Source organism: Somniosus microcephalus, chromosome 3 (assembly GCF_052327205.1).
Source record: "Somniosus microcephalus isolate GS21.2 chromosome 3, FLI_Smic_1.0, whole genome shotgun sequence".
NCBI classification, from domain to species: domain Eukaryota; kingdom Metazoa; phylum Chordata; class Chondrichthyes; order Squaliformes; family Somniosidae; genus Somniosus; species Somniosus microcephalus.
This window is the reverse complement of record NC_140989.1, coordinates 171,270,455-171,283,132: the sequence shown is the minus strand read 5'-3', so window position 1 is coordinate 171,283,132 and position 12,678 is coordinate 171,270,455. Positions and strand designations below refer to the sequence as shown.

Here is a 12,678-nt window from a genome sequence, read left to right as displayed (position 1 = left end):
ATAAAGGCGGAATGTGAGGAAAAACTTATTTTTACGCAGCAAGTGGTGATAACCTGGAATTCGCTGCCAACAGAAGTGGTGGAAGCGGAGACACTTAATGTTTTCAAGGGGAGACTGGATAGGCACTTGAGGGAAATAAACTTGCAGGGCTACAGGGGTAGAGCGGGGGAATGGGACTGACTGGATCGCTCCACAGAGAGCCGGTACGGACAAGATGGCCGAATGGCCTCCTTCTGTGCCATTATGACTCTATAACACATGCCTCATGCTTGCCATGTTCTACTGGCTCCCTGTATCCCACTGAATCAATGTCAGGATCCCTTCATTGCTTCACACCACATCAATGGTCTCCTGCAGTCCATACCCTACACTCCTCCGGCTCACTACAGGAGACTTTGGTTTATCCGGAGGTTGTATGTCCGGAAACCTCGATCTACCAGCAGAAATCAGGAGCCGTTTTGTTCGGTTTTTTTTCTTCGTGACTTTTTTTTCTTCCAACAGTCAGGCTCTGGAAAGTCTCTCTGATGCTGTTGCTAAGCTACAGAGACGCTTCCAAGGTACGGGCCCACTGTTTGAAGCTGTTACTAAGCAACAGTGTTTGTTGTCAGATACGGAGATGAAAACCTCCGTATGCTTCAACATTAACGCTGGTATGTCTGGCAGTTTTGATAGATCGGCAACAGCTCGGTCCCATCGGTGCCGGATATAACAAAGTTTCCTGTATTAGGGTTCATTCCCTGCTCCAATGTTGGAGACTGATCCTGCAGTCACTAATCTCTAATTCTCTCCTAAATCCACTCCACCTTGTTACTGCTTCTCTCCGCTTTCAAGTCTCGTAAAAATCCATCTCTGACCAGGTCTTCAGTATACCCCGCAAAATCTCCTTTTTCCTGCTCAGTGTTTATCTCTCAAAAACACAACACATTCCTTTTATAAGAGGGACTGCTATATAAAAGGTAATTTGTCACGGTCTAGGCTTACACGTGGAATATTGCTATTAGGACAAGGTACCAGAGAATGCCCAACAGCTGTGGAACTGTACCGTAGCAAAATCCACTTCCTTAAAAAAAAAGGGGGGGGCAGGGGAAAAGAGAAGAGATTTTAAAATAATCTGTTGGAGGATGGTCCCTTAGTCGCAGGTCATGTCCATCGGCTCATAATGCCACACTAACAGTCACTAATCTAACCAAACTGCAGAAGGAATAAAATAACATTTAAACATGTTCACCATTAATGGTGTACAACATGAATAAAGTCAAAATGGAAAGTGTTTGGACAGTGGCAGATATTTTGTGGTGCCTTTATATCTGGAAATAAAGCAGCAAGTTGTGCCAAGGTGATTTCCTTATGACTACAGATATTTACATCGGAGAACTGAAGATTAGAAAACCAATCTGATGCCAAGACTAAGCATAGGATGATAAACCACAGGACCACCCTGCCCCTCACAGTATAAGTAACACACTGCGACATACAGGTATGCTAAAATGCAGCGCTTATTCCTCAGCAAACAGCAGTGACGAAACTTGATTGTTGGGATTAAGTCTGTCCTTCCATCAGATTTAGCCTCATTTCTGCAAAGAAAATGAAATAAATATTTTACTGACTTGTTCATTCCAATCCTTGTTTGCAGCCTACTTTTCCATTCGCCAATTAAACATTTTCACCATTTTGTACTCCAGAATAGTACAAGACAAGCTTACTTCAAATGGGAATTTTGAACAGAATAGGCAGCACAGAACTTTTAGATCTCCAAGCAATTTCAGCCAACAGAGCAAGACAGTGATCTGGTGTCAAACTGCAACACTTAAGGTCTCACAGTAATCACCGGTTATGCGCATTAAAAATGTTCTTAACTTGTAGGCTCCCGGCCACCCCACCACCACCACCCTGTCCATGTGCCTATGTTTCCAACCACTGGTAATGCCACCATGGGCACTCTCACCATCTCCTACTATGCCAGCCAGTGGAAACTTATCGGGCCAGAAATTCGGGTCGGAGGTTTCCCGCGGGCGCAAGCCCCCGACCTGCACTTGCATAACACGCCCGCCGTTGTGCTGTGGGGCCGCGTGGAATTCCGATCCTGGGCCTCCTCCAGCTGCCAGCGCGCAGTGCTTGTGTATCCCAGCGGCTAAGTTAATTCGCAGCGTCCCCATGGATTACGTGGGCCATGGGGAGCCAATCGGAGCAGGGAATCTCTATTCATAGATTTGACAGGAAGACCTGTCAAATCTATGAATAGAGATCGGCCCCAAAACCTAAGTAAAACTTCAAATTTTTTTTTTTTTTTTTTTTTTTAAATCACATTTTTAAAATAACTATAAATTACATAAATTAACTATTTTAAATAAAAAAATTATATTTTTGAAAAAAATGAATTAAAGTTTTTAACGTGGCTAAAAATAAACTTTAAAGTATTTTAAAATGATAAACCTGTGGAAAAAATGTTTGAATTTGACTTAATTAACCTCTTACCTTGTTAAAAGCAGGCCTTGTGACTGCTTTTTTCATGCGCAGCTGCTAGGGACTTAGCCGCACAGAGAAACCTGTAAAAAACTCAGTTCCAGGCGTACGCGCTGCCTCTCCGGCGCACGCGTTTGACCTCCGAACTCCTTCCTTCAAGGGAACGGAAGTTCCGGTTTCCAGCACATGCACGAAACCAGCACTTTCGTTGGCCCAAGCGCGAGTACACAGCGCGCACTCACCCGTGGGGACCCAAATTTCTGGCCCGATCTGATTTCTATCTCCATTGACAGAGCTGGATGTTGCACGCAAACTGGACCACACCAAAGTTGCTCACTTATATCAAGGCTTTACTTCGATATACTAAAGTAAAATAGGGATTGGTACCGGGGCTATAATTGATCTATTCCATACATCATAGAATTATATAGAATTTACAGCACAGAAACAAGTCATTTGGCCCAAATGGTCCGTGCCGGTGTTTATGTTCCAGACGAATCGCCCCCCACCCCACTTCATCTCACCCCATCAGCATAACCTTCTATTCCTTTCTCCCTCATGTATTTATCTAGCTTCCCCTTAAATGCATCTATACCGTTCACCTCAGCCACTCCATGCGACAGCAATTGCCACATTCTAACCACTCTCAGTAAAGAAGTTTCTCCTGAATTCTTTATTGGATTTATTAGTGACTATCTTGTATTTATGACCACTAGAGACATCAAGACTCTACTGTTATGCTAAACTTGTATTGAACCTTGGTTCGGCCACACCTGGATTACTGCGTACAATTCTGGTCACCAGATTATAAAAAGGATAGGGAGGCACTGGAGAGGGTGCAGAGAAGATTTAAAAAGGATGATACCAGAAATGCGAGGGTATACCTATCAGGAAAGGATGAACAGGCTGGGTCTCTCTTCTCTTGAAAAGAGGATGAGGGGTGACCTAATAGAGGTCTTTAAAATTATGAAAGGATTTGATAGAGTAGATGCAAAGAGAATGTTTCCACTTGTGGGGAAGAGCAAAACTAGAGGCCATCAATATAAGACAGTCACCAAGAAATCAAATAGGGAATTCAGAAGAAACTTCTTTACCCAGAGAGTGGTGAGAATGTGGAACTCGCTACCACAGGCAGTGGTTGAAGTGAATAGTGTAGATGCATTTAAGGGGAGGTTAAATAAGCAAATTAGGGAGAAGGGAATAGAGGGTTATGCTGACAGAATTAGATGAGGAAAGACGGGAGGAGGCGCGAGTGGAGCATAAACACCGGCATGGACTGGTTGGGCCAAATGGCTGGATTCTGTGCCGTATATCCTATGTAATTCTATGTATTACTGTATTTATGTAGGTAACTGAGGTGGGTAAAAGGCAAAGATTTATGTATTAATGGTTATTCCTTCTTTTTAAATGTTTATCCAGTGCAGCACTATGGAAAATCCACAAGTAAAAATAATTTTCAACATAGAATGTTTTGAACTGTTATCAGAAGCATGTGTACAGTTCAGTAATGTGTTTCAAGTGCTCAAGAGCTTGAATAAAGGAGACTATGAAGGTATGAGAGTGGAATTGAGTAGAGTGGATTGGGAAAATAGATTAAAGGGTAAGACGATACATGATCAGGAGTACATTTAAGGAGTTATTTTACAACTTCCAAAAAAAAAATATTCCACGGAGAAGAAAAGGGTGTAAAAGAAAAGACAGCCATCCGTGGCTAAGTAAAGAAATTAAGGATAGTATTCGACTAAAAACAAGGGCATATAAGGTAGCCAAATCTAGTGGAAGGATAGAGAATTGGAAAAACTTTAAAAGACAGCAAAAAATAACAAAAAGATTGATTAAGAAAGGGAAGATAGATTATGAAAGTAAATTAGCAAAAAATATAAAAACAGATAGTAAGAGTTTTTATAGTTATATAAAAAGAAAAAGGGTGGCTAAAGTAAATGTTGGTCCCTTAGAGGATGAGACCGGGAAATTAATGGTGGGAAATATGGAGATGGCAAAAACACTGAATGAATATTTTATATCAGTCTTTACAGTAGAAGACACTAAGAATATCCCAACACTGGACAAACAGGGGGCTATAAGGGGGGGGGAGGAGCTAAACACGATCAAAATCACTAAGGAAGTGGTACTCGGTAAAATAATGGGACTCAAGGCGGATAAATCACCTGGACCTGATGGCTTACATCCTAGGGTCTTGAAGGAAGTGGCGGTAGGGATTGTGGATGCATTGGTAATAATTTTCCAAAACGCCCTGAACTCAGCAAAGGTCCCGGCAGACTGGAAAACTGCTAATGTAACGCCCTTATTTAAAAAGGGCAGTAGACAGAAGGCTGGAAACTATATACCGGTTAGCCTAACATCTGTGGTAGGTAAAATATTGGAGTCCATTATTAAGGAGACAGTAACAGGACATTTGGATAATCATAATTTAATAGGACAAAGTCAGCATGGTTTTATGAAGGGGAAGTCATGTTTGACAAATTTGCTGGAGTTCTTTGAGGAAGTAACATATAGGGTAGATAAAGGGGAACCAGTGGACGTAGTGTATTTAGACTTCCAAAAGGCATTTGACAAGGTGCCACACAGAAGATTATTGCTTAAGATAAAAAATCACGGGATTGGGGGTAATATTCTGGCATGGGTAGAGGATTGGCTATCTAACAGAAGGCAGAGAGTTGGGATAAATGGTTCATTCTCAGACTGGCAATCAGTAACTAGTGGTGTTCCGCAGGGGTCAGTGCTGGGTCCCCAACTCTTTACAATCTATATTAACGATTTGGAGGAGGGGACCGAGTGTAACATATCAAAGTTTGCAGATGATACTAAGATGGGAGGGAAAGTAGTGAGTGAGGAGGACATAAAAAACCTGCAAGGGGACATAGACAGGCTAAGTAAGTGGGCAGAGATTTGGCAGATGGAATACAATACTGGAAAGTGTGAGGTTATGCACTTTGGCAGGAAAAATCGTAGAGCAAGTTATTATCTTAATGGCAAGAAACTGGAAAGTACTGAAGTACAAAGGGATCTGGGGGTCCTGGTGCACGAAACTCAGAAGGTTAGTATGCAGGTGCAGCAAGTGATTAAGAAGGCCAATGGAATGTTGGCTTTCATTGCTAGGGGGATATAGAATATAAAAATAGGGAGGTATTGCTTCAGTTGTACAAGGTATTGGTGAGACCGCACCTGGAATACTGCGTACAGTTTTGGTGTCCATACTTAAGGACATACTTGCTCTCGAGTCAGTACAAAGAAGGTTCACTCGGTTAATCCCGGGGATGAGGGGATGGACATATGAGGAGAGGTCGAGTAGATTGGGACTCTACTCATTGGAGTTCAGAAGAATGAGAGGCGATCTTATTGAAACATATAAGATTGTGAAGGGGTTGGATCGGGTGGATGCGGGGAGGATGTTCCCGATGATGGGTGAAACTAGAAGTAGGGGGCATAGTCTTAGAATAAGGGGCTGCTCTTTCAAAACTGAGATGAGGAGGAACTACTTCACTCAGAGGGTGGTAGGTCCATGGAATATGCTGCCCCAAAAAGCTGTAGAAGCTACATCATTACATAAATTTAAAACAGAAATAGACAGTTTCCTAGAAGTAAAGGGAATTAAGGGTTATGGGGAGCGGGCAGGAATTTGGACATGAGTCGAGGTTCGGATCGGTCATGGCCCTGTGGGTAGTGGAGCGGGCCCAGGGGCCGTGTAGCCTGATCCTGCTCCTATTTCGTGTGTCTAATTCTGTTAGATTCAGGAGATGGTTCTGTGATAGTGGATTGGCGGTTAGGATCAGATCAGCCATGATCTTATTGAATGGCGGAGCAGGCTCGAGGGGCCGATTGGCCTACTCCTGCTCCTATTTCTTATGTTCTTAACCAAATTAAAACGCTGCCCGAGTTATACTCTTGTCTTGTCACAGGTACAATTGTTCCAGCAAGGTCCCTCAGTGACAGTGGCAGATGAAGGTCAAGTGAAATATATTCCTGCCAGTCTCAGCTCAGCGCATCCCTTGGCTGCAGTTAAACCGGTGGAGAATGGCAATGTCACTTACCGTAGTGACTGCTCCTCAGCTAATGTGGAGCAAAGCCAAGTGTTTCACTTGCCCCAAACAGTGGAGCTCCACATTGTCTGCATTAAGCATTGCATTCGGACGGACCATTATAACTAATGGAATTAATTTCAGAGCTAGCCCTTCAAAATACATAATGAGATTCAACTAATTAAGAGATGGTCAGAATGACTTTAGAGTACAAATTGAAGAAAATTTCAGATCTAAAAGTTGTCAAACTATAGTAAGGAACTAATAAGGACTACTGGCTGAACATTTCAAATTCTGTTTTTATTACAGCAAGGCAGGTTCCAGGATTTTTACCAATAGAATTGGGGATCAAATCCTACAAATCCATCCAGTTTTTGATGAAAACATTAGTTACCTTGGCAATAAAGTAAATTGTAGACTTAGCGTTCTGGACCCTCTGGTGGTAGCAATCGTATAGCAGTGACATTCTGGACATTTTTACATGCAGATAGCACCCTCTGGTGGTGGCTATTGTGTTAGCAGTGTGTTTGTATGAAACAGAGGTCATTTGACCTTTGTTCCTTTCTTCCTGTGCGAGGTCATTTGACCTTCGTACCTTTCTTCCTGTGTGACTCAGAAAGCAGAATCCCAGGAAGTAGAATTCCAAGAAGAACCTGGCAGTAATGGAGGATTCCATAAGGGATTCACAATCCAATGTAATCTGATGTTCTATGTTAGACCAAGCGCAATATCTTTTCACAAAATTGTTCAAGTAAAGACTTCAAACAGCGAAACGGCTTCACAAGGAATTATTTTGAATAAGTGTTTAACTTGCTGGATAACTAGATAGGAGCACGTCTAGCGAGGCCAGTAGTGAAAAGATATCAGTGAAAAGATAGCAATACGGCTAGCTGTGAAGAGCGGAGCAGGAGGAACCCAGTGTAAGCCTTAACCTCAGAGCACACCTATCTCACATAATGAAAATGCTTTGCAGCAAGTAGAAGACCTTAAACAGGCAGGCGAAACTGTAGAACGTGACAATCGGTCTATAAGCTCCGGTTACTACAGATCGCAAGTTGGTTCACGGTCATCGCGTGGTTCTAGAGCAAGCACGGCCATCGCCAAAGCACGGGCTAAGCTAGTAGCAGCTCAAGCCAGAGCTGCGCATGCGGACAGCGAAATAGAAATAAAAGTAAGACAGGCCCGTCTCCAAGCTGAACTCCAGGTTGAACAGGCCCGACACCAAGCTGACCTGGCCCGTCACCAGGTTGAACGACAAGCTGAACAGGCCCGTCTCCAAGCCACATTAGATGCTCTGCAGCAACAAAAAGAGATAGATGCTGCATTAGCCGAGACACAAGTATTCGAGGCAATTTTGGAGGGAGCTGTTCCCGAGACAGCTTACAAACCTTTAATTCCCGTTCCGTGGCAGAGTCCACGACAGCGCACCATAGATTACGTGAGCGACCATGCCGACATACAGTTTACAGGAGAAAGGGATGGAGGCCCGCACATCTCTACAGACGCAAGCACTTCGTATAACATGCCACAAGTTGCCAACCAAGGTCAAAGCAGACGGCGTGCCTCAAGCCACAGAGTCTCCCCCAGCAGAACGGAAGACACGGTGCAGAGGAATAGGACGCTGAATAGAGAAAGTCAGAGGCAAATCCCCTCTGTTCCTTGGGACCCCCAACAGAGCCCCTAGCCAAGGCAACCCTGGCACAGGTCCCAGCACCTACGACCTTGCCAAATACCTTGCATGCACCCAGCTGGTGACTTCAGGGTTAATAAGTTTGATGACAGGCCGGAGAATTATCGGGCTTGGAAGTCCTGCTTCCACGATGCCATATCGAGCTTAGACCTGTCGGCAGAAGAGCTCGGCCTCCTTATCAAATGGCTCGGCCCAGAGTCCGCCGGACAGGCCTGCAGGATAAAAGCGGCCAATGTGGGACAGCTGCCAGAGGGGTTGAACAAGGCTTGGGCGAGGCTGGAAGAAAGCTACGGCTCGCCCGAAGCCATTGAAAGGGCTCTCTGACAGGTTGGAGAACTTTCCGAGGTTGACGAGTAAGGAACCCCAGAAGCTCCGCGACCTTGGAGATCTGCTGTCGGAACTCGAAGCCGCAAAGCAGGACAGCTACCTACCCGGTCTATCGTACTTAGACACTTCCAGAGGGGTAAGTCCCATCATTGAGAAGCTTCCATTTAACCTGCAGGAGAAGTGGATAACGTTTGGATCAAAGTTCAAGCAAAAGCACAACGTGGCGTTCCCACCATTCTCTGCGTTCGTTAAATTCATCCGTAAAGAAGCCAAAGCCAGGAACGACCCCAGCTTCAACAACTTCTCCTCCCACCCAGCACTTGCCAGAAGAGACAAGTTCGACAGACATGGAAGGACACCAATATCTGTCCACAAAATGCAAGTGTCCTCAACTGAGCACACAAAGATTCAGAAGAAATCTGAGGATATGAGCAAACAATGCCCTATCCACAACAAGCCCCATCCTTTAAAGAAGTGCAGAGGCTTCAGGGACATGTCCCTGGAAGATCGGAAACAATATCTCAAAGAGAACTCTATATATTTCAAGTGCTGCTCGTCCACGAGCCATCTCGCCAAGAACTGCAAGGTATATGCAAAATGCACAGAAGGCGAAAGTGATCGGCACGTTTCAGCACTACACCCAGGCCCAGCTCCTTGGAAGTCAGAGACGCCTCCTCCCGCTTCAGAGCACGGCGGGGAGAGAGAGGGAGCTGCTGGTCTGGAGATTACATCCAGGTGCACCGAGGTGTGTGGAGAAGGAGTGAGCGCAAGAGCATGCTCCAAAATAGGCCTAGTTAATGTGTACCCTGTAGGACGTCGCCAGGAATCTGAAAAGATGAAAGCACACTTCCTAGAATTTGTCAAGAAAATGCTTGTCAACGATCATGCAGAGATAGCTCCTCCACTCCAGGAAGGCCAAGAGTGTTGGTACCTCCCTTCGGAGTCTATCACCCCAAAAAGCCGGAACAGATCCACGTGGTGTTTGACTCCAGTGCACCATATCAGGGAGTCTCTCTCAATGACGTACTCCTCACAGGGCCCGATCTTAACAACAGCCTCTTGGGAGTGCTCATGAGATTCAGGAAAGAGCCCGTCGCCATCACTGCCGATATCCAGCACATGTTTCATTGCTTCGTGGTGAGAGAAGACCACAGAGACTTCCTCCGCTTCCTGTGGTATCGGGACAACGACCCCAATAGAGACATTGTGGACTACAGAATGCGTGTCCATGTCTTTGGGAATAGCCCATCCCCTGCTGTCGCCATATACGGACTAAGGAGGGCTGCCAAGGAAGACGACGACTTTGGCAGTGATGTGAGAGGGTTCATCGAACGAGAGTTCTATGTTGACGATGCACTGAAGTAATTCCCGACCGAAGCAGAGGCCATCAGTACCCTCGGACGAGCTCAGGAACTACTTGCACTATCGAACCTCAGGCTGCACTATCCAACCTCAGGCTGCACAAGATAGCCTCCAACAGACCAGCAGTGATGGAGGCATTCCCCCCTGAAGATCGTGCTAAGGACATCAAGGATCTGGACCTCTTCACTGATGACCTCCCCCTACAGCGTAGCCTAGGAGTGTCATGGAACATAGCAACAGACACGTTCCAAGTCTTAGACGCCAAGAAACCCTTCACACGTAGAGGAGTGCTCTCTAGTCAACAGCCTATACGACCCTCTCGGCCTCTTAGCCCCTGTCACCATACAAGGCAGGCTGCTCCTCAGGGAACTCTCCAGACACGCTGAAGAGTGGGATTCACCTCTCCCTGAAGAGATGGAAGCAGAGTGGGACAGATGGAGAGACTCACTCCAAGACTTACAGGAGATCCGAATATCTCGCTGCTATTCGTCTTTCTCTCCCTTAAATACCCAATTCAAAGAGCTTTGTGTCTTTACAGATGCATCCGCTATGGCCATTGCAAGTGTGGCTTATCTGAAGGTCACCACTCAAGAAGGACAAAGCAAAATCCGCTTCGTCTTTGATAGAGGCAAGTTGGCGCCCCAGCCAGACCTCACCATACCCAGATTGGAACTGTGCGTAGCAAAACGCAACCTACCCCCTCACAGCAGTCTACGGAAGCTGCATCCTATCATCGACACCGACAGACTGTCTCTGAGGTGGTTCTTCTTTTGTCGCCAGAGGACTCCAGTGACTATGTGGAGTCGTTAACGACCCCAGACGGGGAGTGTTCTGGACCCTCTGGTGGTAGCTATCGTATAGCAGTGACATTCTGAACATTTTTACATGCAGATAGCACCCTCTGGTGGTGGTTATTGTGTTAGCAGTGTGTTTGTATGAAACAGAGGTTATTTGACCTTTGTTTCTTTCTTCCTGTGTGAGGTCATTTGACCTTTGTTCCTTTCTTCCTGTGAGAGGTCATTTGACCTTTGTTCCTTTCTTCCTGTGAGAGGTCATTTGACCTTTGTTCCTTTCTTCCTGTGAGAGGTCATTTGACCTTTGTTCCTTTCTTCCTGTGAGAGGTCATTTGACCTTTGTTCCTTTCTTCCTGTGAGAGGTCATTTGACCTTCGTACCTTTCTTCCTGTGTGACTCAGGAAGCAGAATCCCAGGAAGTAGAATTCCAGGAAGAACCTGGCAGTAATGGAGGATTCCATAAGGGATTCACAATCCAATGTAATCTGATGTTCTATGTTAGGCCAAGCGCAATATCTTTTCACAAAATTGTTCAAGTAAAGGCTTCAAACAGTGAAACGGCTTCACGAGGAATTATTTTGAATAAGTGTTTAACTTGCTGGATAACTAGATAGGAGCACGTCTAGCGAGGCCAGTACATATAGCTTAAAAAAAGCTATTCCCAGAGTCTGCTGGAACAGTCACAATACTCATTTACTGCCCCCAGTAACAAATTATTGAGAAAGTAGATGCCGAGCAGCTACATTCTGTCTTGTGACCAGAATATTTTGACCTTGCCTGAAAAATAAACTGTTCGACGTATGCACATAAACCACGAGATACAATTAGAAACCAAGTATTCATCATCATAAATCAACCTGGCCAGTGAACAGTTTGGGAGCAAATTTTAATTAAATATCAGACCAGATACATTGAGACATAGCACTAATTTCAATGTAAACACAGCATCCGATGTTACATTATAGTAATAACATTGTTTCGCTGATGACTGCACCGTCTTTCAGAACGATTCCAGTTTGTGTGGCTCATGGGTACGGTGATAGCTTATAAACCTACCACAAATGCTGAGACTTAAATTTTTTTTTAAATCTCAAAATCAAAGTGCTTGCTGGTGCGGAGAACCAAGGTGATACGGTGGATTTTAAGGCCTAGGTTTACTGCATTCTGTAAAACTAGCACCCGTTGTTCATTGTAAAACGTTGTCACCTCTAGCTAATAATTTTGTATGTCTAGATATTTGTATAAGAAAAGAATCAAATGGATATTTTTACAGTGTGGATTTTGCCTCTCACGGAATCCAATCAGTTCCTGTTCAGGTGAATTTCTGTTAAGCTAACAATGACATATGCATCAAATCACTGAATGGATCCTTTTGGATCTATGAATTTTAATCATCTGTCGTCTGATTTAACCCATTAAAATTCCTTTTTAAAAATTAACCAGGACTCTGACGAGTTCTGGAGATTCAAACAGTTCATGCTGATTGGGGTAAGTTCTCAATGATGGAACGCATGTGCTGGAGAAAGAGAAAGGAGACCACGGTTGCTGTGAATTATTAAGGACTTAACAAAATTGACAGATGATTTTATTTCTTCAGACAATGAAAGGATTATTAACCCCTTATAAGCATTGCTCATTACATTGACTTTTAATATTTGGACTTGATAGCATTACCAAATTTAATTCTCAATGCAACTTTAGCTATTTCCGTTCCTTTCACTTGCAAAGGAAACTCTGGTCTAGGTTTACATTTGACCAATTTGAAGAGTGGTTTTATACTGTAGTGTGAAATGCATCAATCCAGTAAGCAGATTACTGAATCTATGGGTAATTGGTAACCTTTCAGGCCACGCAAACTCTGCTGGGGTAGATCTCTGAAATGGTATAGGTTTTAGTTTGAAGGGTACATGAAGCTATTGTTGAATTTGTTGAGAACCAGTTGCACAATCATTTTCATGGATTAACTTTGGTGTTATATTCGGAAAGTTAATCCGCTCGCCAG

At 44.3% G+C, this 12,678-nt stretch overlaps 1 protein-coding gene across 2 annotated transcripts in view; it reads right to left on the bottom strand.

The window, feature by feature from the left end:
- Positions 1-12,678, bottom strand: part of gins1 (GINS complex subunit 1 (Psf1 homolog)) — a 62,855-nt gene that overhangs the window by 40,988 nt on the left and 9,189 nt on the right. For both annotated transcript variants that reach the window (XM_085981889.1, XM_085981888.1), the window contains exon 3: positions 1,476-1,574. In XM_085981889.1, coding sequence (XP_085838015.1) covers positions 1,476-1,574 — 99 coding nt within the window. The remainder of the gene's footprint in view (positions 1-1,475; positions 1,575-12,678) is intronic.